This window comes from Leptosomus discolor, chromosome 6, assembly GCF_034619465.1.
Source record: "Leptosomus discolor isolate bLepDis1 chromosome 6, bLepDis1.hap2, whole genome shotgun sequence".
NCBI classification, from domain to species: Eukaryota; Metazoa; Chordata; class Aves; order Leptosomiformes; family Leptosomidae; genus Leptosomus; species Leptosomus discolor.
The window spans coordinates 26,387,747-26,412,159 of record NC_141396.1 but is presented as its reverse complement, the minus strand read 5'-3'; the positions used below and the strand labels follow the sequence as shown (position 1 = coordinate 26,412,159).

The window sequence follows — 24,413 nt, the reverse complement described above, 5'->3', positions numbered from 1 at the left end:
CTTTGGAGGGTTGACTTTGGGCGTCAAAAGTAATTTGCAGATTGCAAATTAATATTCAGCTTGGTGAATAAACATTACTTATTCCATACATTTAACTTCCAGGGCCTATAATATAAAATGTTATGATGTTTGAGAAATTATAATTGTGAGCATATATATGTTTAAAAGCCAAAATATGCTCTTAGTGTGTACTTTTAAGCAGGTAATTGAAAACATGCAATATATTCAAAACAATAAAAAAGGGAAGTAATTTCCATAACTGTTGTCATGCCACCCACATGCTAGTACTGTGCTGCTCTGAGAACATTTATTATTTAGGGTTACTTAGGGGTTTTATTCCTATATTCCACATAATGACAGTTACCATTTTTTTTTTCTTATAAGGAAGGAAAATTCTTTTAGGACAGTAAAACTGATCTGGCAGTTATCTATATGGCAACACAAAGTTCTTCCTCCTAAAATTAGTGCAAAATAGATTATTACAGCAGTCCTTTTGATTTTCTGATAGCTCAGTGTGTAAGCCTAACTACTCATCCCATGCACAGCAGCCAGGATAAGAAGGTGTTGGATACAGTGCAAGCCATTTTGCGATGGTGCTAGAAAAAAAAGGGCCACTATACATTAATTTTTAACATCATTATAATCCTCTTCTTACACTGATGTAAAGTAGCCTTATATCAGGCTTGTGATAATTGATTTGAGCAACTACTACAGGTGTTGGCAATACCTTATTCCATTTGTTAATGGAGATAAAGTAACTGCTAAAAAAGAAAGGCATAGTGTCATTAATCTGCCTAAAAAGGGCTTTGCCTTTCCCATTGAGAAGAGCCACTGCGATAGTGACTGTCAGGCTCCAGGCTAGTTTTTTTGTCTGAAACGCTGAACAAGGAAAGAGTTGAAGTATTTTTTTAATTTCTTGTTCATTTAAACTCTTTCATTTGCAAAGTAGATGTGGCTATTCAGTGAGTCATAGAATCATTATTTTTCATTAAGTCTATAGTAATTTGCTCTTAAGACAGTCCTGGTACATAATCAGGTCCCACAGCTGGATCAACTGTGACATGAAAATTTCAAAGTAGGAAGATTTACTAGATCGCAGTTACATGCATGTGGAAGGTAAGCCACAGTGGAGGAGTGTATGGGTAAAGAAACTGTGTATAAGTGTTTCACTTTAAAAAGGTGAGTGCAATAAAGACTTTCCAGGAGTCCAGGGAAAGAAAAAGGGAAACTGATAGAAAGGACTCTCATAAGTGTTTATATGTGCTGGGAGTGAATGTTACTTGGATTATACCTGCAGCTGTATTAAGGCAGAGGAATTTAAACAGATATACTGTGATTCTCAGGATGTATTCAAAGATCTCAGATGGTTACTCCTGGTAGTTGAAAGATTTTTTTTTTTTTTTACTTCACCTCACTTGTCCGTTATTTCTAGTACAGTGGAACAAGTATATCAATACGGACTTCCTCGTGATAATTTACAGGTATACTAGATGTGTAATAGTTTGGATTGGAAGTAGTTGAATTGCATGACCTATCGTACCTTAAATGTGTCTTGGGTATTAAATGATTAAGGTGCTGTTGGGGTAGGTAAGGCTAAAAGATCCTCATGAGGAATGAGAGAGAGAATCCAAAATGATGAAAATTTGTTTGGGAATAATATATTTTCTAGTTTTATGCAGATTTTCTGAAGGAATGTACATGGCTCATGTTTACAGTTATGCCTTCATTTGAAATATGAAAAAATATTTCCTGCCTGGTGTAACTGTGTATTAGGACTGCTTTAGTATTACCATTAACACAATATGGGTAGCCTTTTACGGATAATAGTAGATTTGGATGCATGCACTAAAAAGTGTGACCAAAAAAGCTGATCTAGTAACGTAATGTCAAGTTTCTACCGCTTTGCAGTACTGGCTTTCATTGCTCAATTAGATTCTTCACTGACATTAAAGTCAAATAATATACCTCAGGTTCAAGTTTGTTAGTACTCGGTAGAAACTAGATAGTAGCCAGATATTTTAATTAAAGTATCACAGGAGGAAATTCCAGAAAAGACAGTCAGATGAATGAACTGCAAAAATTTTAACACTCTGGTTTATCTGGTACTCTTGTCATTTTCAGTTAGGATATTTGAATTTAGACTAAGTATCATAGGAGAAAATTAGGGGTTTTTTAAATTACAGTATGTAAGCAAGCAAGAAACATATAAAGCAGAAAATTCACATTTCAGAAAAATCAGAGCTCAGTTTTATGATGATATACAAAACAAAAATGATTAACGATCTGGGGTCAAATAGGACAGGTAGAGGACATTGGTATTTTTGAAGATTGTACATTTTTTTTCAGAGTCCAGTCGGATAAGGGAGAATTTTGAAAGCTGGGCAACAGTATCAACAGAATAGAAGGATAGTAAAAGACTCCAAGAGGAGTATTTGGAGCTGGAAACCAATGATGGTGTTGGGCTCTTGAAAACTTGGAGTTTGAAGAAAGTGGATAGCAAATGCAAAAAGCGCCTTTGGGTACTTTTTAAAGACAGCAGTTGCAAAATGAAATCACATAAAACATAGCAAGAAAGAATCTTAGGAAGTCGCTTTTACATCAGCTGCAAGGTAAAAGTGGCTATATGTAAATTTATTCAAACAGACACTTAACTAAGAGATCAATGGTTTTTAGACTGTGTCCTACAGAAGGAGGAAATTTTAGAAATATCACATGTGTAGATTTATCTGTTGACAGGCAAATGCAAGGACTGTAAGTGGTCCATATATATCCAAGGCTGAAAAATATTTCACCATTCTCCCTAAAGAACCTATTCTGGTGTTCAACTATATATTTTAATTGAAGAATCTTTGTTTTATGCTTCTGATATTTTTCTCACTAACTTCATTGACTTCCATTTGTTCAATTCCATGTCAACGTGGAAAAGGGATTAGTATTCTTTTATCAGCATTATGTGACATGTTTGCATTTTCATGTCACCAATTATTTTCTGTACTCTGGAGTAAACAGCTACAAAACTTACTACTCCTTGATACACTTTGATAAAGAATAATACAGAACAATTATATTAAATAGTAACAGATGAGCAGTAATAGAAAGTGGTCTTATTACACAGTAGAAACACGCAAGATTGTTAACTTTAGTAAACAGGGTATGCAGTTTGAGAATCTTTCTACAATGTGGTTAGCATACTAGATATAACTGAAGAGGATTATTAAGTTTTATTAGAAACAGTGATAATGTAATGTTAGTTGAAACAGTATACTGGTGGTTTTCTCTTTAATATGTTAGTAGTCTCACACAAAACCCTTTGATTAAAAATCTGATCCCTAGAATTATTGCTCTATTGTTCTCTTAGAATTGGCTTGTCATCAGGGAGATTGTTTTGTCAAGGTAATGTAGTACTATTTGCAGTTGCCAGTGTTCTCGGCTTGTGGTAAGCAGTTAACAAATCTAATACAAAATAAAATAATATTTTCTTCCTACTTACCTATGTTTCTCAGCAAAGCTTTTCAAGTGCAATTATCTTAGATAGGATGAAGATCTTAATGGTGTATTTTGCAAGGAAGCGTGTGCTCTGTCTTCTATACACTACTGAAAGAACTTAAAAGAGTTATGGAGGTTGACTCTGGGCCGTTTACTCGTGCCTGTTTTAGCGCTCAGTTCCTGGTTGTTTAGCTGTTCTGCAGGAATCTTCCTTGAGCTTTTGTTTGTGAAAGTAATTAGAAAAGACATATGCTGCAGGCAGTAGTAAATGTACATAAACCTTGATGAAATTAAGAAATATGCTGTTTTCAGAGTGAGCAATTTTAACATGTTTTCCATATATCCCATCAATTCAATACAAAAATGTAAGTAAAAATTTGTTGTTATCATACTTGCATACAATTTTGTATTTGGGCTGTGGAAGATAAGAATTTGATTTTGCTCGACTTCTCTGATAAGTTGGCTTACGTTTTACTAGGGCAGTCTATGAAGAAGCATGATGTACTTAAAAATTAAGTCAGTAAAGTTATGCCAGGCAAAATCTTGTGCATCTGAGGTGGACATCAGGAAAGTATATCTTTGTTCTGTAGTTGTATAAACTTAATTTGGCTCTTAATTTCGTACATGGATGTGACAGAAATTAAAATTAAGAGCTTCTCTCTTTTTTCCAGTGGAAGTCCTTCTCTATCTTAGTTTCTAAATTGAATTGATTTTGCATTAAAAACTGTCAAGTCACAGCATTTAAATATATCTTTACATTTAAAAAAAAGTTAACATTCAAAGGAAAAGAAAATAAGCCAAATGCTTTCATGCCCTGTTCTTTATTGCGTGATCCACAAAAGTGAAAGAATTGTAAGGAAAAACAGTATGTCTCTGGCTCTGATTCTTAGAAAATTCTTTAGTAAATGATGCTGTTGTACCAATTTATTACTGATTGACATGGGGTTTTTGTTGCTTATTTCTTCTGGCAGTGGATTTTTTTTTTTTTTTGAAGGAGGAAGAGGAAACCTGTTAATTGTAACCCAAATTATTCTAAAAGCTTGTCAAGGTTCCCCACTGTGCTAGGGAGTACTTAGAATTACTTAGTTGTAGAAAGCATCTGCAGAACATATAAGTCATGATACGTTTTTTAATTAGGTTAGAAGTAGAAGGGTAGTATTCTAATGCCAGCTTGTGATCTGTCAGACTTAAGATGTTGTGATAGAAATTAGGAAAGGGAAATAAGGACAGGCACTTGCATTGTTCCTTCTTTTTTTCTGAAAAGCAGTTCCATTGATGTGCTTGCGATTTGGCAGGTATAGATTAAGCAGTAGTCTAAGAAATCTTGGAAAATAGCTTTATTTCACATTATTTGGCAGTTCATCTTTTATTTTTGTCAGATTTATATCTTGCTTATTTACTTCAAAAATAAATGAAGAGGATACTGATTGTTGATGTAATTCAGAGACGGCTTGGTGTGTACCAGCCTAAGGTTAGCAGTGCGTTTTTCAAAAGGAATGTGAAAGATGCATATCAAAGTAAGACGGCCACTCCATGTGTAGACAAGGCAGGAGTGGAGATGGAAGCCAAGACAGTAAGATAGGGTAATCCAGAAAAATCCGTTGCATGCTGTGTCTGGAAAGACAAATATGGTTTAATTCATTAAGCAAAGGAGAGTCCAAACAGAGAATTAAAAAAGGTACTTTGTGAAGTCTCAAGGAGTTGTGCAGGAGTATTTATCTGAAGCTTTCTGAAGGAAGAGGAGGATAAAGTTACAGGCAATATGGAGCCCAGACAGGAGGAAGGTACAAGAGCAGGTGAGAGAGAGACAACCAAACATGGTCAGCATCTAGCTATGAGTATACAAAAGAAGCTCCAGGATTTGACACTGAAATGTATTGGAAGCAGAAAGTTCTCTGGGTGTGTATGTGTGTGTGTGCATAGGAGAAACAGTTAGCTAAGGAGGTTGAGGGGTCAAAAAGAATTTAAATGTATCTTTATCAATGATAAGATAAAAAGATACAGGAAATGGTCACAGAATCATCCTTGACTATCAGGTCATAACTGTCTGCAAAGTTCAGTAAGAAAGGGATTGTTCCTCCCTCACTCACTATCTCCGAGTATACAAAACCTCTTAGGTAATATCTATAACTAGGGATGTAATGATCCCACGGAGTTTTTTGGATCCCCAAGACTTAGGACTGTGATAGGAGAACACTGCATTTCTGCTGTGTGCAAAGTGGATCTTCCCCTTGCCTTCACTAAAGCATAGTTCTGATCTAGCTGGAAGTTCTTCCTTTTTGAGAAGGAAAATAAGGTAACTCCTCTTCCTACATATCCTGCAGTGCTAATGGAAAACGCTAGTAGCAAAACTTCCCAGTGGTGGACCACATCATGTCAAGGGAGAGTGAAATAATTTAGAAGACATTTGCCATCAAAAAATTAATGAGCTTATCAATATTATGACTCAAAGAAAGGCCTTCTAAATTGAGTTGTTTACCAAGGCATCTTGCATTTAGAAAATCAGTACACATACTGCAAGAAAATATTTTCTTACTGTGGGACCAACTTGGTTAATAAGTGAAAGCTACTTGAAGAAAGTAAAAAAATGTTACGCTATCAGTCTCAGAGATGTTTGATGCCTTTGATTCTTTTTTATTCTTGCTGATTTATTTTAATTATAATATTTGTTTCACTAGGTTGACACCTAATAAGCATCCATGTTTATGATTTTGCTATGTGTTTATGCCTGTTTCGGTAAAGAAGATTTTAAGTGCTAATTCCCTTCTGAGCTGTACAACTAAACCATAGTTGAAGAAACAGAAAGTGTTCTGCAGTGAATGAACACTGCTTTTACTAAATGAAACACAGTTAAAAAGCCTAACCATAATATCCTTAATTTCTTTTTTGCTGTACTTTTAAAAATATATATTAAAAAGTATAAATGAATACTGTCGTATCAAATTTGTGTCAAACTTTTTTATTCTAAATATCATAAAATTGGGTTTACCCTATAAATAAATCTGAGGGAATTCAGTCAGTGTTACAGAGAAGCATCCAGTAAAACAAAACAGTTTGGAAAAAAAAGGCCACTGCAGACAGTTTTATGAATGAAAGAAACTTACATGCTCGAATTAATACGTATCAATTGCATTCAAATGCAATTTGAAAGTGAGAAGTGAATGGAATGTCTTCAAATTATGAGATACAAAGAGCTTCTAAATTTTGAGTGGTCTCTCTCAATTGTCTATTAATTTGTGTTGATTATGTTTTAGCAGCCTCTGCTGGTATTTCTGTACATAATTGTAATTTGATTTTAAAAATGACGCTCATCAATGGTCATTCCCTTCTGATAGAAACTGCACGTTTTACTATTTTTTTTTGTATAATGTACCATTGTTCAATATAAAAACTGTCATGAGCAAAGGAAATAAATTTCCAAATTTTTCATAGTATCTCAGGCATGTTCAGTTTGTGGCAATTTTTTTTTTGTTCCAGTTTTTTTCAATTTTACATTTTATTTAATTAATATTAATAATTAAAATATAATTTATCTAGTTTAAATGATGGATTTAGCTCTTCTATTCTGAAGACAACTTTGCTTCCAAAAATTAAAATTGTAAGTTAGGACAATTCTCTGATTTCTAAAAGTTTCAATCGCTTCTTAAAGTTCCAAAGATGTAGCAGCTGAGGTACGATACTAACATCAGTACTTTCTTGAAGTTACAGTAGAAGTAATTTTCTTTTGTGATGGTTTATGAATGTTTTACATAGAACTTCTTTTCTTCAAAATGCTTTGCAAAATGTAACTAGATTAATATGTCTTAAAATCAACCTTTTGCATTTTGGTATATAATTATACATAGATAAAAATTGGCATCCATCTTAGTCTTTGCAGGCCTTGTCAGTAAAAGAAGAAAAAACAAAACCAAAAATGGAAAAAACCAGTAGGAGCAGACTGTCATAATGTGCTGAAAATATGAGTCCAGTTCCTTACACAGAAAGAACAGAGAACTGTAAATTGCATATCGGATAGTTATTTCATGTACCGAATTGGGTGTGCACAGCCTTTCCCTTTATTGTGGGGAACGTTTTACGTAAAAGCATTCAGATAGATGTCACTATGATTGCAAAGCTGGCCTGACGTCTGAATGAACATAGAATTTTCCCTTTCTATGTGGTCATAATGGCAGTGATTGCACTGTGACATAGATTGATATGTCATGCCAAGGCTTTGACCTGAAGTGGGAAATGGGCTTTACAGCTCCTGTCAAGGTGAAATGATACAGGAAAAAAACACTCAATATGCTTTCAACTCTGTTGCAATTGCAGAATCCTGGAAATATTCCGTGAAGGCTGCTTCTGTGGGAAGTTTCGTATTAATATACTTGCAGAAACAAATAATTTCAGGAAACATTAAAATGCATACTATTTTTGCTCTCTACCACTCATCCTATGACTATTCAAAGAGTAATCCCAGTAGAACCATTTCAAGTGCATCAGAAGCATTTCAAATGAAATAGAAATAATTGAGAATAATAAATATGTACATGAAATAAACTTGTGACAAAAATAGTTGTTTAGACAGCAGTAAATTATTTTGAATTGAAGTGGCAAGGGGTTTGTTGATTTGTTCTGCTGTGGTAAAAGTGTCATGTAAATGCGGGCTTCAGTGTTGGTTGTGAAAAAGTTTTAAGGATGCTGGTAACACCTTGTCAAAATTTTGTCCAATCTGCGTAAATTTAAACTGGAGTAATTTTGTTACTTCTCTTGTAGTCACTCTTGCTCGCTGAACTAGTTTATGCCTATGATACCGGTATAACTGGGTTTTATAATACTAGTATTGCTATAAAAATGCTGTAATAATAAACAGAATGAGTAAATAGAGGGAATGTGAAACTGAAACAAATAGCAGTGTTTAAGGAGCAGGAGATGAAAGAAAACAATAGAGTGTAGTCCATGCCTGAAAAATCAAATAAGGTTCTGTCTTTACTGCAGATTACGCAAACTAAACCCACTGTTATTTTTATAGATGCAATTTTTATATTAAATTGTAGCACAGAGCACACAGTTGCAGCAAATGGTAACTTGATATAGATATTGACCTGAAGAAAACTGTCAGTCTCAGATCTTGCTTGTGTAGCCCAGGCATTGCTTGTAGCATTTAGTTGATTGCATAAAAAGAAGGCAAAGGAGAATTATAGCCTTTGATAGATTATCAGCAGGATATCCCTGTGTTAAATAAAATTGGTGCTATGAGTTTTTCTTTTCAAAATACAAGAAGTCATGGCTACAGTGGATTCATTTCAATTTTTATGTAGCAAATTAAAGACACTCTTTCAAAGTGCACATAAATACTGCATCTAGAGTTACATCATTACTGTAATTTCTATCCAGTTATGTTAAATCTTTTCTATCATTGCTAGTATAATGTTATTCCATTGATTTTAGTGTAGTTTCTCCTAGACTTTTTGTGGTATAAATGCATGAAACCACACTTACATGGAAGAGTAATAAAAGCATTTCTAACCATCTGTTGCTTCCTTCAAAGGTGGAACCTATGCTTGCTGCAGGGGTGAAATCCCATAGGACAAGCCATCTGATTTTAGTTTAGGGAATATATTACTGATCCTGGAGACCCCAGCACACTGCTGGAACTCTAAGAACTGTAGCACTGCTGCTTTTCAGAAACTTCATGTAAAGAGGGGTTTCAAATTGGCTTCCTTTCTGCAGCAGACTGCTAAACATTAGTGGCCATATTTTTTTCTCAGCTCAAATGCAAGCTACTGATGAAATCGAAAAAATCCAAACCAAAGTATATCACCAAAATTTAATTTGGAAAATTTAAATTCTTGCGTACTCTGGTGAGTATAAATAATAATTTCTTTAACCTTAGTAATATGACTGTGACAGAATCATCATTTAAAATAAAAAGGAAAGGACATTGTGTTTGTCTTTGAAATGGATAACTTAGAAATCGAAAGAGAGAGATGATCTCTGCAATGAAGGATGCTTTAGGGATATGACTAGCAGAAGAAGTTGTTCTAGTGTTAGGTAAACAAAAGTCCCAAATCAGGATTGTGCGAAGAGTTTTGCAAACAAGATGAAGACGTATTATGCATTACCTAATCTGTCCGTTCTTGTAGGTTTTTGTAAAGGACAATGGTGTAAAAGTACAGCTGTTAGCTGCAACCTTAGCTGACCTTATCTAACAATCACGACAAGTACCAAATAACTGTGGAAAGGAAGATAATAAAGCTCTCTCTATCCTAGTAATAAATCTGTGCAATTTCATTAGCTTCAGTGAATTTCTGCAGCTTTTACAGGAACCTAACCGGGAATTAAGGGTCCGAGCCTCTGTGTTGGTGCAGGGTTCTTCATTCTGCTTCTGCTGTACTTCTCGTGATTTCTGTTGGGAGGGTGCATAGTGACTCAATGTGTAGCCTACCTTATTTTGACAATATCCTTTGCTCCCAATAATGCCATATAGAAAATGATCCTGTTGGGTTGTCAGGTTACATCTGCTGTTTTTGTAGCTAAAGCCGTATTTGTAAAGTTTGAGGTGCTGTCTTCTGTCCTGTATGTTAACATTTGGCTTCTCTTCCCTTCTGCCTGCTTTTGTAAATCAATTTTATTTGAACTATAGCAGAAATGTTTCATAAATTCAATGTCTTTGGAAATAGCTTTTTAAAAACCATTTTAATATAATTTCCTATAACACTGAAGCTTATTAAAATATAAAGCTATTGTATATAAAGGAAAATTTTGCTGTATACATTCATTCATCTAAAGACAGGAGAGGGCATGCTGTACTTAACTTGTTTGACCAGTAATGTATACAAGGAATGGAAAATTTGGCTGCATGCATAATGACCTGGTGACCCAGGTAATTTCCTTTGTGCCTTAAATTAGGTAGCTGACATATATAACGCAGAGAATCTTGCTTGTTGAGCAGTCTAGCATTATATTTGCAGAGCTACCACTATACTAACTGGTATTACGTTCACATTCAGTGATTTATTTGACCTGGGAAGCCAAAGAACTACTTCTTTCCTAGAAGGATGTTTTCTTGGGCTTCTAATGATCAAATGATCTACGTTCTGGTTTTCCACTTTATTACAGATGTGATGGATACATGATCATTTGCAATATATGTGTGTGTATATATATATATGGTGGGATATTATGTATATATAGTATATACTTCAACATATATTGGGACATGACTTTTTCACTTTGGTCTGTTACTTCAACATTGATCTGTGGCTTCACCAACCTATTGTAGCAACCTCACAAATAAATCACTTATCATAGTCATGGAAATTATGTCCTTCCTTAGATATAAGTATGCCTATAAAGTACCAGTTTGTATAGAGTATGCTTTGGATCTGTCCCACTGTTAAATAACGCACAATATAATAAGCTAGAACTTGCAATGGCTGCCTGACACACACAAAGGTATTTTAATTAACCTGCATGAAGAAATTAACCCTTAGAGTACTGCTTCAAATTTGTCAATTTATTTTGTTATTTAATTTTACCAGTGGGCTATGCTGCTTTTCAACTGAGTTCATAGTACTGTACCTAAAGTACATTAAATAGCCATACACTAAAAAGAAGTGAAAAAAGGGAAAAAACCCCAAACAAACAACAAAACAAAACCAACTTCTTATGATCAAGGGATTCTACAAGACTAAGTACCCAGGGTTGCTAATGGATAATGTGTTCCAAAGCAACTACTCTTTTTTTTTTAAGGTTTTATATCATAACGTGAATTAAAACCATGCAATGTTTCACTGTAGCTGTGTGCTTGTTAGGTTTGTTCCTAAAATATCATAGGTACGTCTCCTATAGAAAGAAGACAGTTCTTTAAGGGTTAATGTGGGGTTAAGGAATCCTAAGGTACTCTCCTGCTTGTCCTTTCTCAAAGATATCTGCATGATAATTCTCAGCTATTACCTGAACAGGTGAATATAAAGACTATGAATGACTAACTGAATGAATGAAATAATTAATTTGAAATGCTTGCTTGTAACTTGTAAATGACTGGAAAACAGAAATGTGATTTCTGAAGCAAGGTCTTTAATGAAATGCATAAAAATCACACCAGAGAAGAAACTCATGTACTGACAATTTACTCTGATTTGTTTTTTGTTCAAATAGCCCAATAGAATCCTGCCAGAATTTCTACAAAGATTTCACATTACAGATCGACATGGCTTTCAATGTGTTCTTCCTACTCTACTTTGGCTTGCGTGTAAGTATTGGGTCTTTAATAGCATGAGTCAAGGAGGGAATATAGCTGTTAGACAAGGAGAGTCTTTGAATACAGCATGACTTTTCAACAGCTGGACAAAATAAAGCTAACTTCTAAAATACATGAGCAAAGCATTTTATTCAGAACATTTAGGTAATAATAATAAGCATATGAGATCACTAAGGAGACCAATAGTTTATAAGTGAAGCCCTCTCTTCCATGGCACAATTTGAAGGACTGCAGCCCTGCTGCAGTTTTGAATTATGCCTTGTAGGGAGTCATCCTGGTGATTACCTCTGGATAGGATGATAATGAGACTCTTTGTAAACTCTCATGTATTTAGAGACCTGTGAACAGCAAATACATGATGAAACTACTACCAACAAGTTTGGTGTGCTAAAGTGAAGGTGAGATACTTTGAGATATTTTATACTTACCTACACTTTTCTAATATTACTGGTACATTTTTAATAAATGTGGAGAAAATGTTTTTTTTTGCACAGATATTACAACTCATCATATAAACGATCTGTCTGTTTAGTTAGACCTTTGTTTTCATCTCAATGTGATTATCAAGCAATGCACAGTACAGACTTCTTTCCAGTGAGACATGTTGTTTTGTCTGGACTGACCTGAAGCATTGGTTGCTTCTCCACTAACTCTGGAGTTTAATATTTTAGAATGGAAAATATTGCACATGCTTGCAACCACCATGAGCATAATCTCATTCTTTCATTCCTCTCCCTCTTTTTTTCAGTTCATAGCAGCCAATGACAAGCTATGGTTTTGGCTAGAAGTTAACTCAGTAGTAGATTTCTTCACGGTCCCTCCAGTGTTTGTGTCAGTATATTTAAACAGAAGTTGGCTTGGTAAGTATAACAGTTTTTCCTTTTAATAGCTGTTATAAAAGTACTTAAACTGTGCACATTTTGATGGAGAATTTCTTCGTCTTGTGGCATTGTGTATGGTGAAGAATGTTAGCAAAGTTGGTTTTGAGTGAATTTGCCTTTTCAGCAGGCAAGTGGATTATGTAAGAAAAAGCACTTACTAAGTCCATTTTGTTCTTGATTCATTGATACAATCTCCTACTGTAAGTGGTGGTGAACGCCAGCTTGGAAGTACTGTGTAACATGAGGCCATTTTTGTAAAATTGTGGATTTGATGTACTTGTCTCGGCTTACAACCTGAATAGGTGATCCAGACCATTCAGTCACCGAACTGGATTGCTGTGAATCGTTGTCAACAATGAAATCAGCAAGTTTTCTTCCCAGTTTGAGCCAATATAGCTAAATTTAAATCTACAGAAACAACAGCTTTGGAAGATTTGTTCAGATATTTACTGGGCTTAACATTTGTGTAGGAATGCATTAGAAAAGAATATGCCACATGTAAAAGGGAATACAAAATGAGGAAGAGCAGACAAATTAAATCAGTTACAGAACACCCATAATGTGACACAAGAAGTTTCTTGTACAAATTGCATGTTCTTTCTAGTTAAGTAAAAACAAGGTAAAAAGTTGGGAGTTTTTATTTAATTTAAAGTATTTAACTTTCTTAAAACGACATACTTTGTGAATGTCATGTCTTTAGACAACATGTGAAACGTGACAATTTGACAATCCGTTTCTCCAGTAATACACGCACTCATTGTCCCTGAAAACTGAACAGTGGTCATCTTAAATGTTTCACCTGGAAAGGAAAATAAAACAGAAGATCTTTCATAGTGTTATAATATTTTCAACTTGATACAAAAGTGCGAAGATGCAAAAAGTTATTGATGAATTACTGTTGTATGAAAAGAAATTAATAAATATATAACCATATTAGAGTGCATACTATATAAATCTGTGGGTGTTAGTATGCCAGAGAAGAAAGCAGTAAAACAGCCAGAAAAGATCACTAAAGATCCTCGTATGATTAGTCTTCATCACATACTTCTGTCATGTATGTAAAACTAAGTAATACTTCTTGAAGGCGAAAATGTCACAGTTCCATGTTATGATAGGAAATCCAATAAAAAAGAAGGTATGTAAATAGAAACCAAACTTATGCTTAAATGAAAATTACTGATTTCACTAGCTGTAACTCAATCCCAGATTCTTTGCATTATGTGAATTCAAGGGATATATTTTCACACTTGAGTGTGACATATCAGAGTTTCCCAGAACTTTGAGACTGAAATCTTTGGAGATTAAGGCTAAGAGCAAAACAGGATCCATAGAAAAGGAATATGAAATAAGAAAATAGTAAAAATGCAAAATTTGGGGAATGAGACAAAGAGATAATTGTGTGAGAGAATACCCTTTGTGAAAGTGGCTGCATAATTGACTGCATGGTGACCCAGCAATCTAACTGGCAGTCCCAAGAGGAATAATCAGAGAGTTTGCCCATTTAGCAGTTTCTGCTGGATAGTTTTTACAAGATTTATGTAATTTTGCAGGCGGTTAAGAATTGTACTTATATTTATTCATAGGGTTGGAAGGATTTTCATCTCTCTTAATGACACCAATGTCACTTTTTCTTGATTTCTTGTTTATAGTCCCACTTCACCTGTTTTCTCACAGAATCCTCCTGAGACATTTATCACCTGCTGAGGCACGGGATTTTTTTTTTTTTTTTTTGGTAATGTAGTCATCTTGGGAGTGACATATTTACAATGTTTGAGCTTTGCACCTGCTTCCACTATCTTTATTCCAAAGAGGTTTTCACTTTAGGGAGAATCATCCTCAGTGAAATAATTCATAATTCACTAATTCAAAAACATGAATTATTGCGGTCTCTGACATAGCTGTAATTTATTATTTTGAGATGCTGTGATGAAAGTTTTTGAGCAAATACACTGAAGTGTATTAATGAAGATTGTTTATTCCTTTACACCTTTTAAAGAAATAGCAAAATTTACTCTGCCTGTGGAGCTCAAATACTTTGGACATACTTGTAGGTAGTACAGTGGTAGGACTGGGTGTGTGAGTGGAGGGGAAGGAAGGGTGTTTGGACTGTATTATTTACAATTTCATGTTAGATCCCTAGTTTTCCTTTTCCTTTTATGTAGTTTTTGTAGTTGAGAGGGATATTCTTGTGTGAAGAGTGATTCAGAACATACAAGTTCTGGTTTCTACACCAAGCGTCCCTGTGGAAATAGGATTCACAGGGAGGTTAGCCTTTTAGCGAGGCAAGTAAATGAGGAGTGCCTAATGTTAGGCAATGCAAAAATCATTTAACGGGTGTGGACTTCAGTGTATCCCAAAGATTCTTTTAATGTTTTAAGAATTTGTTAGTGATTCAGCAGAATTCCTTTAGATGCCTTAAATTTCAAGACCATTTAGGGAACCTAATTACAATACATTGTCTGGAAAGTATTGTGCGTCAGGTTCTTTCCAGTTTATTTCACTATGGATTCATGTCAGTCAGCTGTGATGAGTTCATCTAAGTACTAGGCAGAATGAAAATCACCAGAATGTTGCTCCCTGAATTCCTGAAAAAAAAATCCATTTGCTTTTCCTAACTATGTGCTTCATCTATTCTAGTGTACAAAATTTCAAGTGATAGAAACTGATTCCTAATAGATTCTATTATCAGGAAGATTTGTTGTTCATAAAGTGTACTCTTGTATCTCAAAATGCTGCATATGAATGAGATTTTCAATCAGTATTCATAAAGGGTGTTGTTTCAAATCTGATCTTCCACCTAGATTCCAGTATGCAAACAAAATTGAATATGCAAGACGGAACAGATTGTGCTTTTCCATCAAAACGTTTCTAGGAATGGTAGAGTGTTCACTGTCAAATGTACAGCTGAAGGCACAACAGCACTTTAAACCTACAAAATATCAAATTTCTAGATTTGATTAATCCTTTAGAAAGGATTTCTAACATATAATTTTTGCTAGCATCAGAAAAGGAAGTAACTGAGCAGAATATAGCTGGCACATGGAATGATATACCTATTATTGAAATATTAGGGGGAGGGAGTAGAGAAAGGAAAGAAAATTTTAATGAATCTGTTCAATGATATACATTGCTTTGACAGTCAGTATAAAAATTCCTTATGCTTAGACTTAAAACTGTACAGGTGCAAACATCAGTGTGCTTTCTGATGTTCATTTGCATCTAGATCCCCTTGACATTTTCCCAACACTGTTTTGCAAGCAGTCATGTTTGTGTAGATACTTACACATAAACAAAAGCTATACTTTATAAAATCATAAATATTTCTTGCACAATACTGTGCAAGAAAGTTCCTGAAAGTGATAGGAGGACAATTCTCCACTTCAAGTGAAGGCTTCTGTGGGGTGGAGAGAATCTTCCCAAGGCAAGATTTTTTCATCATCCTTCTTCGCTGACATCCCTTTTAGTTTAGGCTGCTGCTGAAGTAATGCTTTTTTTTTTTAATTTATTTTTCCAGAAAATAATTCAAGATTTACAGTGGGGAAAAGCCAGACAGACAACAGATGCAGATGTAGAGACATACACAGTGTAGGAACAAATCTCCTTGTGTGGTGATTAGCATAGTTATGGAAAAGAGGGGATCCTTTTTTCCAGTCCTTCTTCAAATTCTGTCCAGGTCCTGTTACAGACATCTTAATTAATTTTGGATGAGTCTTATGGTCTCAGTATCAATTCCTGGTCTGAGAAGGCTATTTCCAACATCTCTGGTAGACATTCAGCTACTTCTGTGAGTCGGAGAATGAAATTGATTTCCTTCTGTGGAAAGAGATAGATGGCTTTGGAAAAAAAGCAATGTATCTTATGAAGACAGTTAAGCTGGTGGTGTGAATGCCTCCTGGCCTTCCAGCAAGTATGCTTCAAGATGAAGCTTTAGTTAAAATCTGTGACATGAAAACATTTGTTTCAATACCCCGTAGAATTTTTGACCTAACCTCTACAGAACAGCTCAGCCTGAAACTATATTTGAATCTGCAGAATACTTTATTCCTTTTGGAAAACATAGGTATTTTGATGGAACTTAAAGTAGTGCCTTTGTTATTCTGACATCAAGAAATGCTCTGATAACTAAATTGTAAGGACACCAGTGTGAGGGAGGAATTGTGAGCTCCAAACATTGATAACTATTTACGGTCTTTTCATGCATCCACAGGTCTTAAAACTATCTCTTTATTAGCATCTTAAGTTTGCAATCATTTGCAATGATTTATAAGTTTTGTGCATTTCTGCCATCTATTGGTGAAAACTTTGAATACGTATCCAAATTCAACAATATTTCTTTACAAAGTTAGTGGTTTTTATACAGTGTTAAAGCATTTTGTGTCATTTTATTTACCTTGTAAGTTATTTTATATATAATGGAAGCTAAATTCTGTAAAATTTCCTAGGAGAATTGTATTTTACGTATATGTGCGTATGCACTCTTTTTCTGTGTAGTAAGATTTCTTTGTACGCTTCAAATGCCTTCCAACAGATATCAGAAGTGATTTAATGAAAATAGTTCTGATTACTCAATCTGCTTGGTGATTTGTCAATAATATGTCATTGAATGGACTGTGTCACATTTGTAATATGTTGAAGACAACATTGTTTTGCTTTCTTCTGGATACCTTAATCAGTTCAGTTTTCACAGGGCATGTATGTTTTGACAGGGTACCAGTTAAAGTGGTACTTCACCACAGGCTTTTGAGTTGTTACAACGTTAATAGCAAAAGGTAACCTTATGACAAATATGTATTTGTCATAACATCCATGATGAATTATTATGAATATTTTTGCATGCAGTTGTGAAAACATGCTTGTCCTCCTCTCTCCTCCACTGATGAGAAGTCAAATGAGTCAGCCACAAGACACTGGAGCAGAGGAGAAACACAAGGACAGTACTAGTCTCAAGTGTCATTAGTTCCTGTCATCTAGCTGACATTCATAGAAACTGTGTGCTTGCTTTTCTACAACTCTGAATTCAAAGTAAACTGGATAATCTAAATAATTTTCTGTTCCTAGTCTATCACCATCTGTGAGTGTTACTTAATACTACATAGAAAATTGACCTAAATCCGTTCTGTTTTCTATTCTACTCTGATTGGGAGGGGCTATAGGTAAGGGGGTACCTTGTTTTTTCCTGTGTGAATGAGTGACTGACTGAGCCCAAAATTCATACTCTCTGAATGTTGAGGAGCTATTGTGGGTTACTATAATAGCCGATACCAGTCATACTGCTTTAAATAAAAGTGTTTCCTAGATTATCTGTCTGTCTGGACTACTTTGACCTCTTGCATCTTTTGTCCTCCTGTCTCCTTCTGAGAGGAAAAACTTGATTGAGGAAGAATGCATCTTTAGTGGAAAAAAATCCAGTCTTAAGTTTTTAGTTACCTATAAAAAAATGCATATAGTTTGTTGCCATCCTGCTCTACATGTGATCCCAGGTCCTGCTTTGTCACTAGCTTGTTCTCTTCATTAGCAAGCATTACATCCTCTAGTATAGTTGGTTAATTAGTGTGGATTTTACTTTTCCTCCAAAATATTAATAGAAGTATTAAATAACTTAAGGTCAAGAACACATCCCTGACTAGACTCCTAGCGAAGACAGGCCAGATTCATTTCAAGACGTAATGGTTCTTTGTCCATTTAATGACTGCCATGGCAATGAGTAAATTACATCAGTATTTATACCTTTATCACTCAAACATGATATTTAATGGAAAAGCTGAATGGATAGGATGTTTTTCTAAAGTGTATACATAAATATAATTCTTTATCTTGACCGCTTAATTGCTTTGTAGTAGAATTCTTTGTTTTGTCTGAGATTGATTAATATGCCTATGGTTACTTCTTTTAAATATATAGAAATAACATTAACTTTCTTAAATATTTCTGGAACTCCTGTAATCTATATGTGCCAGACTTGCTGTAAACCAGTATTAACTAGTCCACAGAGTGAGTTTTTAAAACTGTTGCATGCAAGTTACCCAGACACGATGACTTCAAAATGTCTGGCTCAATGCATATGTTTATTAGCATTCTCCTTAGTCACGTTAGGAAAGCAAGTATGCCATCATTACATGATTGGCTTTTTCTCAGCTATAAAACAAAACATATATGGGACACTTCTGCCTTTTCTCCATTATTACTGAAATGTCTGCCATTCTGCTAGTAATAGTATGCTACTATTAAAATGTCTTATTTGCAAGGTGGTAAGTCTGTGGTTGGTTAACATACTTCATAAATGTTTTCTTCTGTTTGAAATTTGAGGGTTTTAAATACAAATACATGCTTTGGACTTCTGGGTGGTATTTTTTTTAATGAACAATAAATGGAGTCAGTATTTTCATTTAAACAGCCTAAATTTGAATTCCATAATCACTTTTTCCTTGTCTGCCAAGATGAAGTCATATAGACAACCCTCCCTTCAATGAAACACTCTTACTATTCTTTTGTGGTTATAATATTTAGAACTTCTAAAGGTATATTAATATTCTTCAGTGTATGTTTTTCAGATAGACATTTCCATGGTGTAAACCAAATATATTTTTTTTCCACATGTATTATACAAAGGCACATAAGTAGCTAGACATTACATTATTTGATATACCCAAATTGTCTATTATCAGCATCGGTCAATGTTCTATTTCATGTGTTTTCTGGACATTGGTCCATAAACATCCATAATCATAGTCTGCCAAATTTTGGTGTAGATGGACTGTTAAATTCCAAGTAGTTTATAATAACTGATTTTAATTTTTTCACTCATATTTCATTCAGTCATGATTCCTCTAGGATAGTAGTAGGTTGATAATATCAAGTATATGGGATTTATGCTGAAAAATGAATCCCTGCAATTCCTTTTATTAACCAAACATTTGCATTTCTTGGTAAGATATTAGGTAACTTTCTTCTCTTTGTGTCCCTTCCTGTCTAAGCAAAATGTTCTCAACATCTGGATATTATGTGAAAAAAAATCTCTAATGTTTTCTTTTTATCCTGCTTTTTATTATCGGTTTAGTTACTTTGTGACTGCTGTTGTGTTCTCTGATGGTTTCAACGGTCTTTCAGACTCTGGGATTACATCCCTTCTGCTCAAATGAAGGCTACCCAAACTATACGGTTTTGTCTTTAATAGAATGTGGAATCATGTTCTGTAAGAAGAAAACTCTTGCCCTCAAACAGCTTAGGGAACCCATAATTCACTTATGCTGTCTTCTGGCGTTTGTATTCCTTTGCATGAAGGATATTTAAAAATGCTACTCGTAGTGTCCAAAAAGATCATTTCATTATCATTAGTCAGATGCTTTCCAAATTTTCCTGAGCTACCTACAGCATATAAGTAACCTGCACACTTTCCTGAATGGTAATATGAGAAATAAGATTAATTTTTTTATTTAACAAATTGTTTCTTGTCTTTAAAGGTCAGCAGAAAGACCAGTTGAAATTAAAATTTCATGTCTTGGGTACATGACAGTATGTTTACTTGTACAGTACCTCGTAGGCATTCAGTCTGTTCATTATATATTAACCACTAGTTTTTCCCCTGATACCCTGTTTTAGCGATTTCTTGGTAACTACATTTTCTTTTTGTATTTCTAAGCATTTAACTTCTGTTACTCAGCTTAAAGAATCTCTTTTACCTTCTAAGTCCTGGACTAAATGTAGAGACATGTGTCTGCGTTTAGCCCATACCCAGGGCTAAACTATAACAGTTGCTCTATCACCCAATGACTACTTACCAGCCAGGAAGGGGAATCAGGAAAAGGAGAGGAGATATGTGAGTTGAAGTGAAAACAGTGAAGCAACACCAATACTAGCAGAGATATACAAAGTTATACTCGGCAAAATATGCATCTGTCATAATTGGCAAGAGAGCAGTCTGAAGCAGCAGGAAGAACCCTAGCAGGAACACCCCAGGAGCTCCATGTCCTCAGCAAACCTTCCCCTTTCATAATGACCATGACATGGTGTGGGCTACAGCTTTAGCTGACTCAGGTCAGCTTCCCTGGCTGACTCAGAACTGCTAATGTCCTGCATAGCATGGCTGGGCTGTGATTCTGTCCCAGCCAAACCGTGGCAAGATGTCCATGTAGCTCTCATTAATCCAGCACTGGTTGTGTAGTGTTAAATAAGCTGCTCCTAAACTTTGGAGTGCCTTTTTTTCATTCAAGCATTTTAGTTTTTAATTCTTTTTGAAAAAAATCAGTACACTGTGTTTTCAAATTTTGGATAGGCTTATGTTAGTTACGAAATGTTTTGCTCTAAATCTATCTACTGATCTGACTTCTCTGATCTGATATGTATAAAGGGTTATGAAGCCAAAGAATTTGAATTTTCTTGGTTTTTTTAGGTTCCAACCATCTAAGCTTCTCTTGTCTTCAAAATTGCACAGGCATTTGCCAGAAGTAGGCTTTCTTATGAAATCTCCCTAGATGCTATTTCAGGTTAAGAGCTGAAATATTGGAAAAGCAGCCTATTTGACTTTACCTGGGGCACAGGAAGTTCTGCCTCAACATGAGGAAAAACTTCCTTACATTAAGGGTGACGGGGCACTGGAACAGGCTGCCCAGGGAGGCTGTAGAGTCTCCTTCCCCTGGGATATTCAAAACCCGCCTGGACGCAGTCCTGTGCAACCTGCTGTAGGTGAACCTGCTTTAGCAGGGGGGTTGGACTAGATGATCTCTAGAGGTCACTTGCAACCCCTACAATTTTGTGATTCTGTGATCAACTCTTTTGTTTGTTGCTAGCAAAAATATAGCAGATGGCAGATAAAGACCAAAACCAATATAATGCAACTTTTAATTTAAAAATTTAAAATAATTAAAAAAAAAAATTAAAAATGTGGTTTTCTACATAAGTAAAATTTCTAGTATATAAAACTTTTATTTTTAAAGCCATTTTCTTGTTTCAGTTATAGATGATTATATATACAGGGAATTTTTTTGCCTTCTTTTTAAATCAACTTCTACAAAGTGAGGCAGGTGGAAGTGTGCTGTACAGGGGCCGATCTAGTACATAGCATTTCATTCAGCATTATCCTGCAAGGAGTGCTGTTTTTATTAAAAATAATAATATTGTAGCATCTTTGTGGATGTCTAGCTGAAAAGAATCGGCCATCTAGTATCTTAAGTGTCAGGTTCAATTTCAAGAGGTTTTGCATTCAAGTCAGGATAGCTGGAGACAATAATCTGTGTCCTGGTTTGTTAGTGGCTGGCCCAGCCCTAACCTGTGTTGATCTGTGTATTCAAAAGGAAAATGTTGTAGTCCCTTATGAGCAAAGATTACTGAGAGCAAAAAGGTTTATTCTGCTGCATTATGAGGTACTCCAAACTCTCCTTTGGTTATTTCTCCATTGTCACCTACTTACTCTGCTGCTCAGTATAAATTGTCTAGTAGTTCTGTTGTTTTTCTGATTGATGGTTATGTTTTTCTTTGATCAACCTCTTACTGTGTGGAACATTTTCCTTAAGAACTGTAGGACTTTTTGTTTACAGGTGTGCTCATGCTGCACTACAGAGATACACTGGTTCCTTTCCACCCACTGTGCATCCAGCAGATAATGCCAATCTCATTCATCTACACTGTAGCCCCTTAGTTGTTTGAAGTGTCATGTTCTTGAAGATGTAGAATAATATCAATTGATGCTAGACTTAGGGGAGGTGGCTGCATACGTCCATAGCCTAGTGGAAAGGTCTTTTATTACTGTGAGCTAGTTGTAATGTTAGTGGCCAAGTATGGCATTGACACCATGTGCTGATGCCGGAGTGAATATTATTTTCATGTTAAATCAGTTTTATGCTCACTTTTACTTAATTCTGATCTGGGATGCTTTTCTCAGAGGTAAGTCAAGTGAGTCAGTGAAGTTCAAGGATGTAATGAGTCTTCAGCCTTGTGACAGAAGAAGAAATAATCACAGTGGGATAAATATAAAATCTTAATGATTTGAATGCCTTTCACAATCTTCTTATTTATTCTTTTTTTTAACAATTCAACCTTTTTGACTGTTTTCTATTCAATATCCAACTTCTATAGCTATTATTGAAATTCTAAATCCTATAGGGGTTCTTACCAATGTTCTGTAGGTAATAGATATGATATTATTTAGAGGTTCACTTTTTAATTATGTACTTCAGTGATTAATGATGGTTGTTATAAATTAAAATAATTGTTATTATTAAAATTATATTGTAGACATACAATTTACATATATTTTAATATAATTTAATTATTTGTAATTTAGTTACTTGTTATTAAAGCATGGTTAATGAAGTGTTTAGTAGTGGCTAGATATGTGGTTATGTCTTGGTTTGAAAGACAGATGTCTGCTGAGGAAGGCAGGAGCCTCCCTTGAAATGGAAAATGCAACTCACTTCCTTCCAAATTATGATCATTTTGAAATTAAGGGGCCTTCAGGCAAAAATATGGGGAATAGGAATAACAGTTCTTTACATATATATATATATATATATATATATATATATATATATATATATATATATATATAAAACACAAGGCAGAAAAAAAACAAACAACCCACTGGTTTACACTGACAGAGCCAGAAATACAACCCGACACCCTGTTAGGGTGGCAGTACCAGTCCGGTAAGATGGTGGCTGCAGTCCTCCTGAAGTGATGGATGTAGTTCTATTGAAGCAGCAATCGTGTAAAAGGGTCTGGTCTTCCTCCGAAGGTCCAGTGGTAGGTAGGTAGCTCTTGTCCTCTGGAACTCCCGTGGGGGAAAAAACTCCTCTGGGAATCCAGTGGAAGAAGGCTGCTAGGGTGTTGGAGATCTCATTTTTTATTTGGCATGGACTGCTTGGCTCCTTCCCCCCGGGCGGAGCATCTCACAATGGGATGGGGAGTCATGAGGCAATTCCTTGATGGGCCATTAACAGGAGGTAGCCCAGGAGCGAGTTCTCGATGGGTCAGGCGATAAGGCATTGTTGTGCCCATTAACAGAAGATAGTCCAGAGAGGGGATGCAGGGAGCACCGCCCCACCTGGTCTCAACAGCTCCTGAAGATGGTAATAGAATGCTTTTTTTGGGGCACATCTTACACTGTAATTTAGGACAGGTTAGGACAATGCTAACTCTCAAGAACAAAGTTTTTTTTATAGTCGTTAGTTGGCAGGCAATATACATCATGATCGTGTGGCAGACAATGAACATTCAAGTCTCTACAGGTAAAATATTGCAAGTATAAATTCAAGTGAGATAGGATAATTTGTAAAGAAAATGGTGTGATCCCAGCTTTTATTTTCTATTAAATTCCATATTAACATTGAGTTCGGATTCTTCTGCGTTGTGTCACTTTCCTTCCTATTGTGGGCAAAGTCTAGATATCAGCACAGTACAAGCAGAGACATGTAGAAAATACAACCAAACCACGATAGGTTGGATTCTCTCATGCTCACTCTTAGCTTGTAAAATCATCTAAAGAAAATGATATACAATTGCCTGCAGGATGGATCATATAAGAAATATGTTGCATTCAGTGGAAAATAGCAAATGAGGCATAGATTCGGAGAAACAGCATCTCTAGGAAAACATCAGCCACCTACTGGCCTAGGCACTGGTTCTAGTCTACTCTGGATAAAAATTTTCCCTATCTGTTCTTAGTGATTTGGTAATATTGGCCTATTAGTGCAAGTATTTGCACTTGAAACTCCCTGAGAATTTGCTTCTCAGTAGGCAGATAACAGACAGATTTTCCGTCTGACATGAATTTGAAGAGAGGAGTTTTAAATGCTAATCCCTTTACT

The 24,413-nt window shown here is 35.2% G+C and overlaps 1 protein-coding gene across 15 annotated transcripts in view; it reads left to right on the top strand.

Moving 5' to 3' along the window:
- KCNMA1 (potassium calcium-activated channel subfamily M alpha 1) overlaps nt 1-24,413 on the top strand; it is a 518,713-nt gene that overhangs the window by 308,800 nt on the left and 185,500 nt on the right. For all 15 annotated transcript variants that reach the window (XM_086466778.1, XM_086466776.1, XM_086466775.1 and 12 more), the window contains 2 exons: nt 11,629-11,722; nt 12,480-12,591. In XM_086466778.1, coding sequence (XP_086322904.1) covers nt 11,629-11,722; nt 12,480-12,591 — 206 coding nt within the window. The remainder of the gene's footprint in view (nt 1-11,628; nt 11,723-12,479; nt 12,592-24,413) is intronic.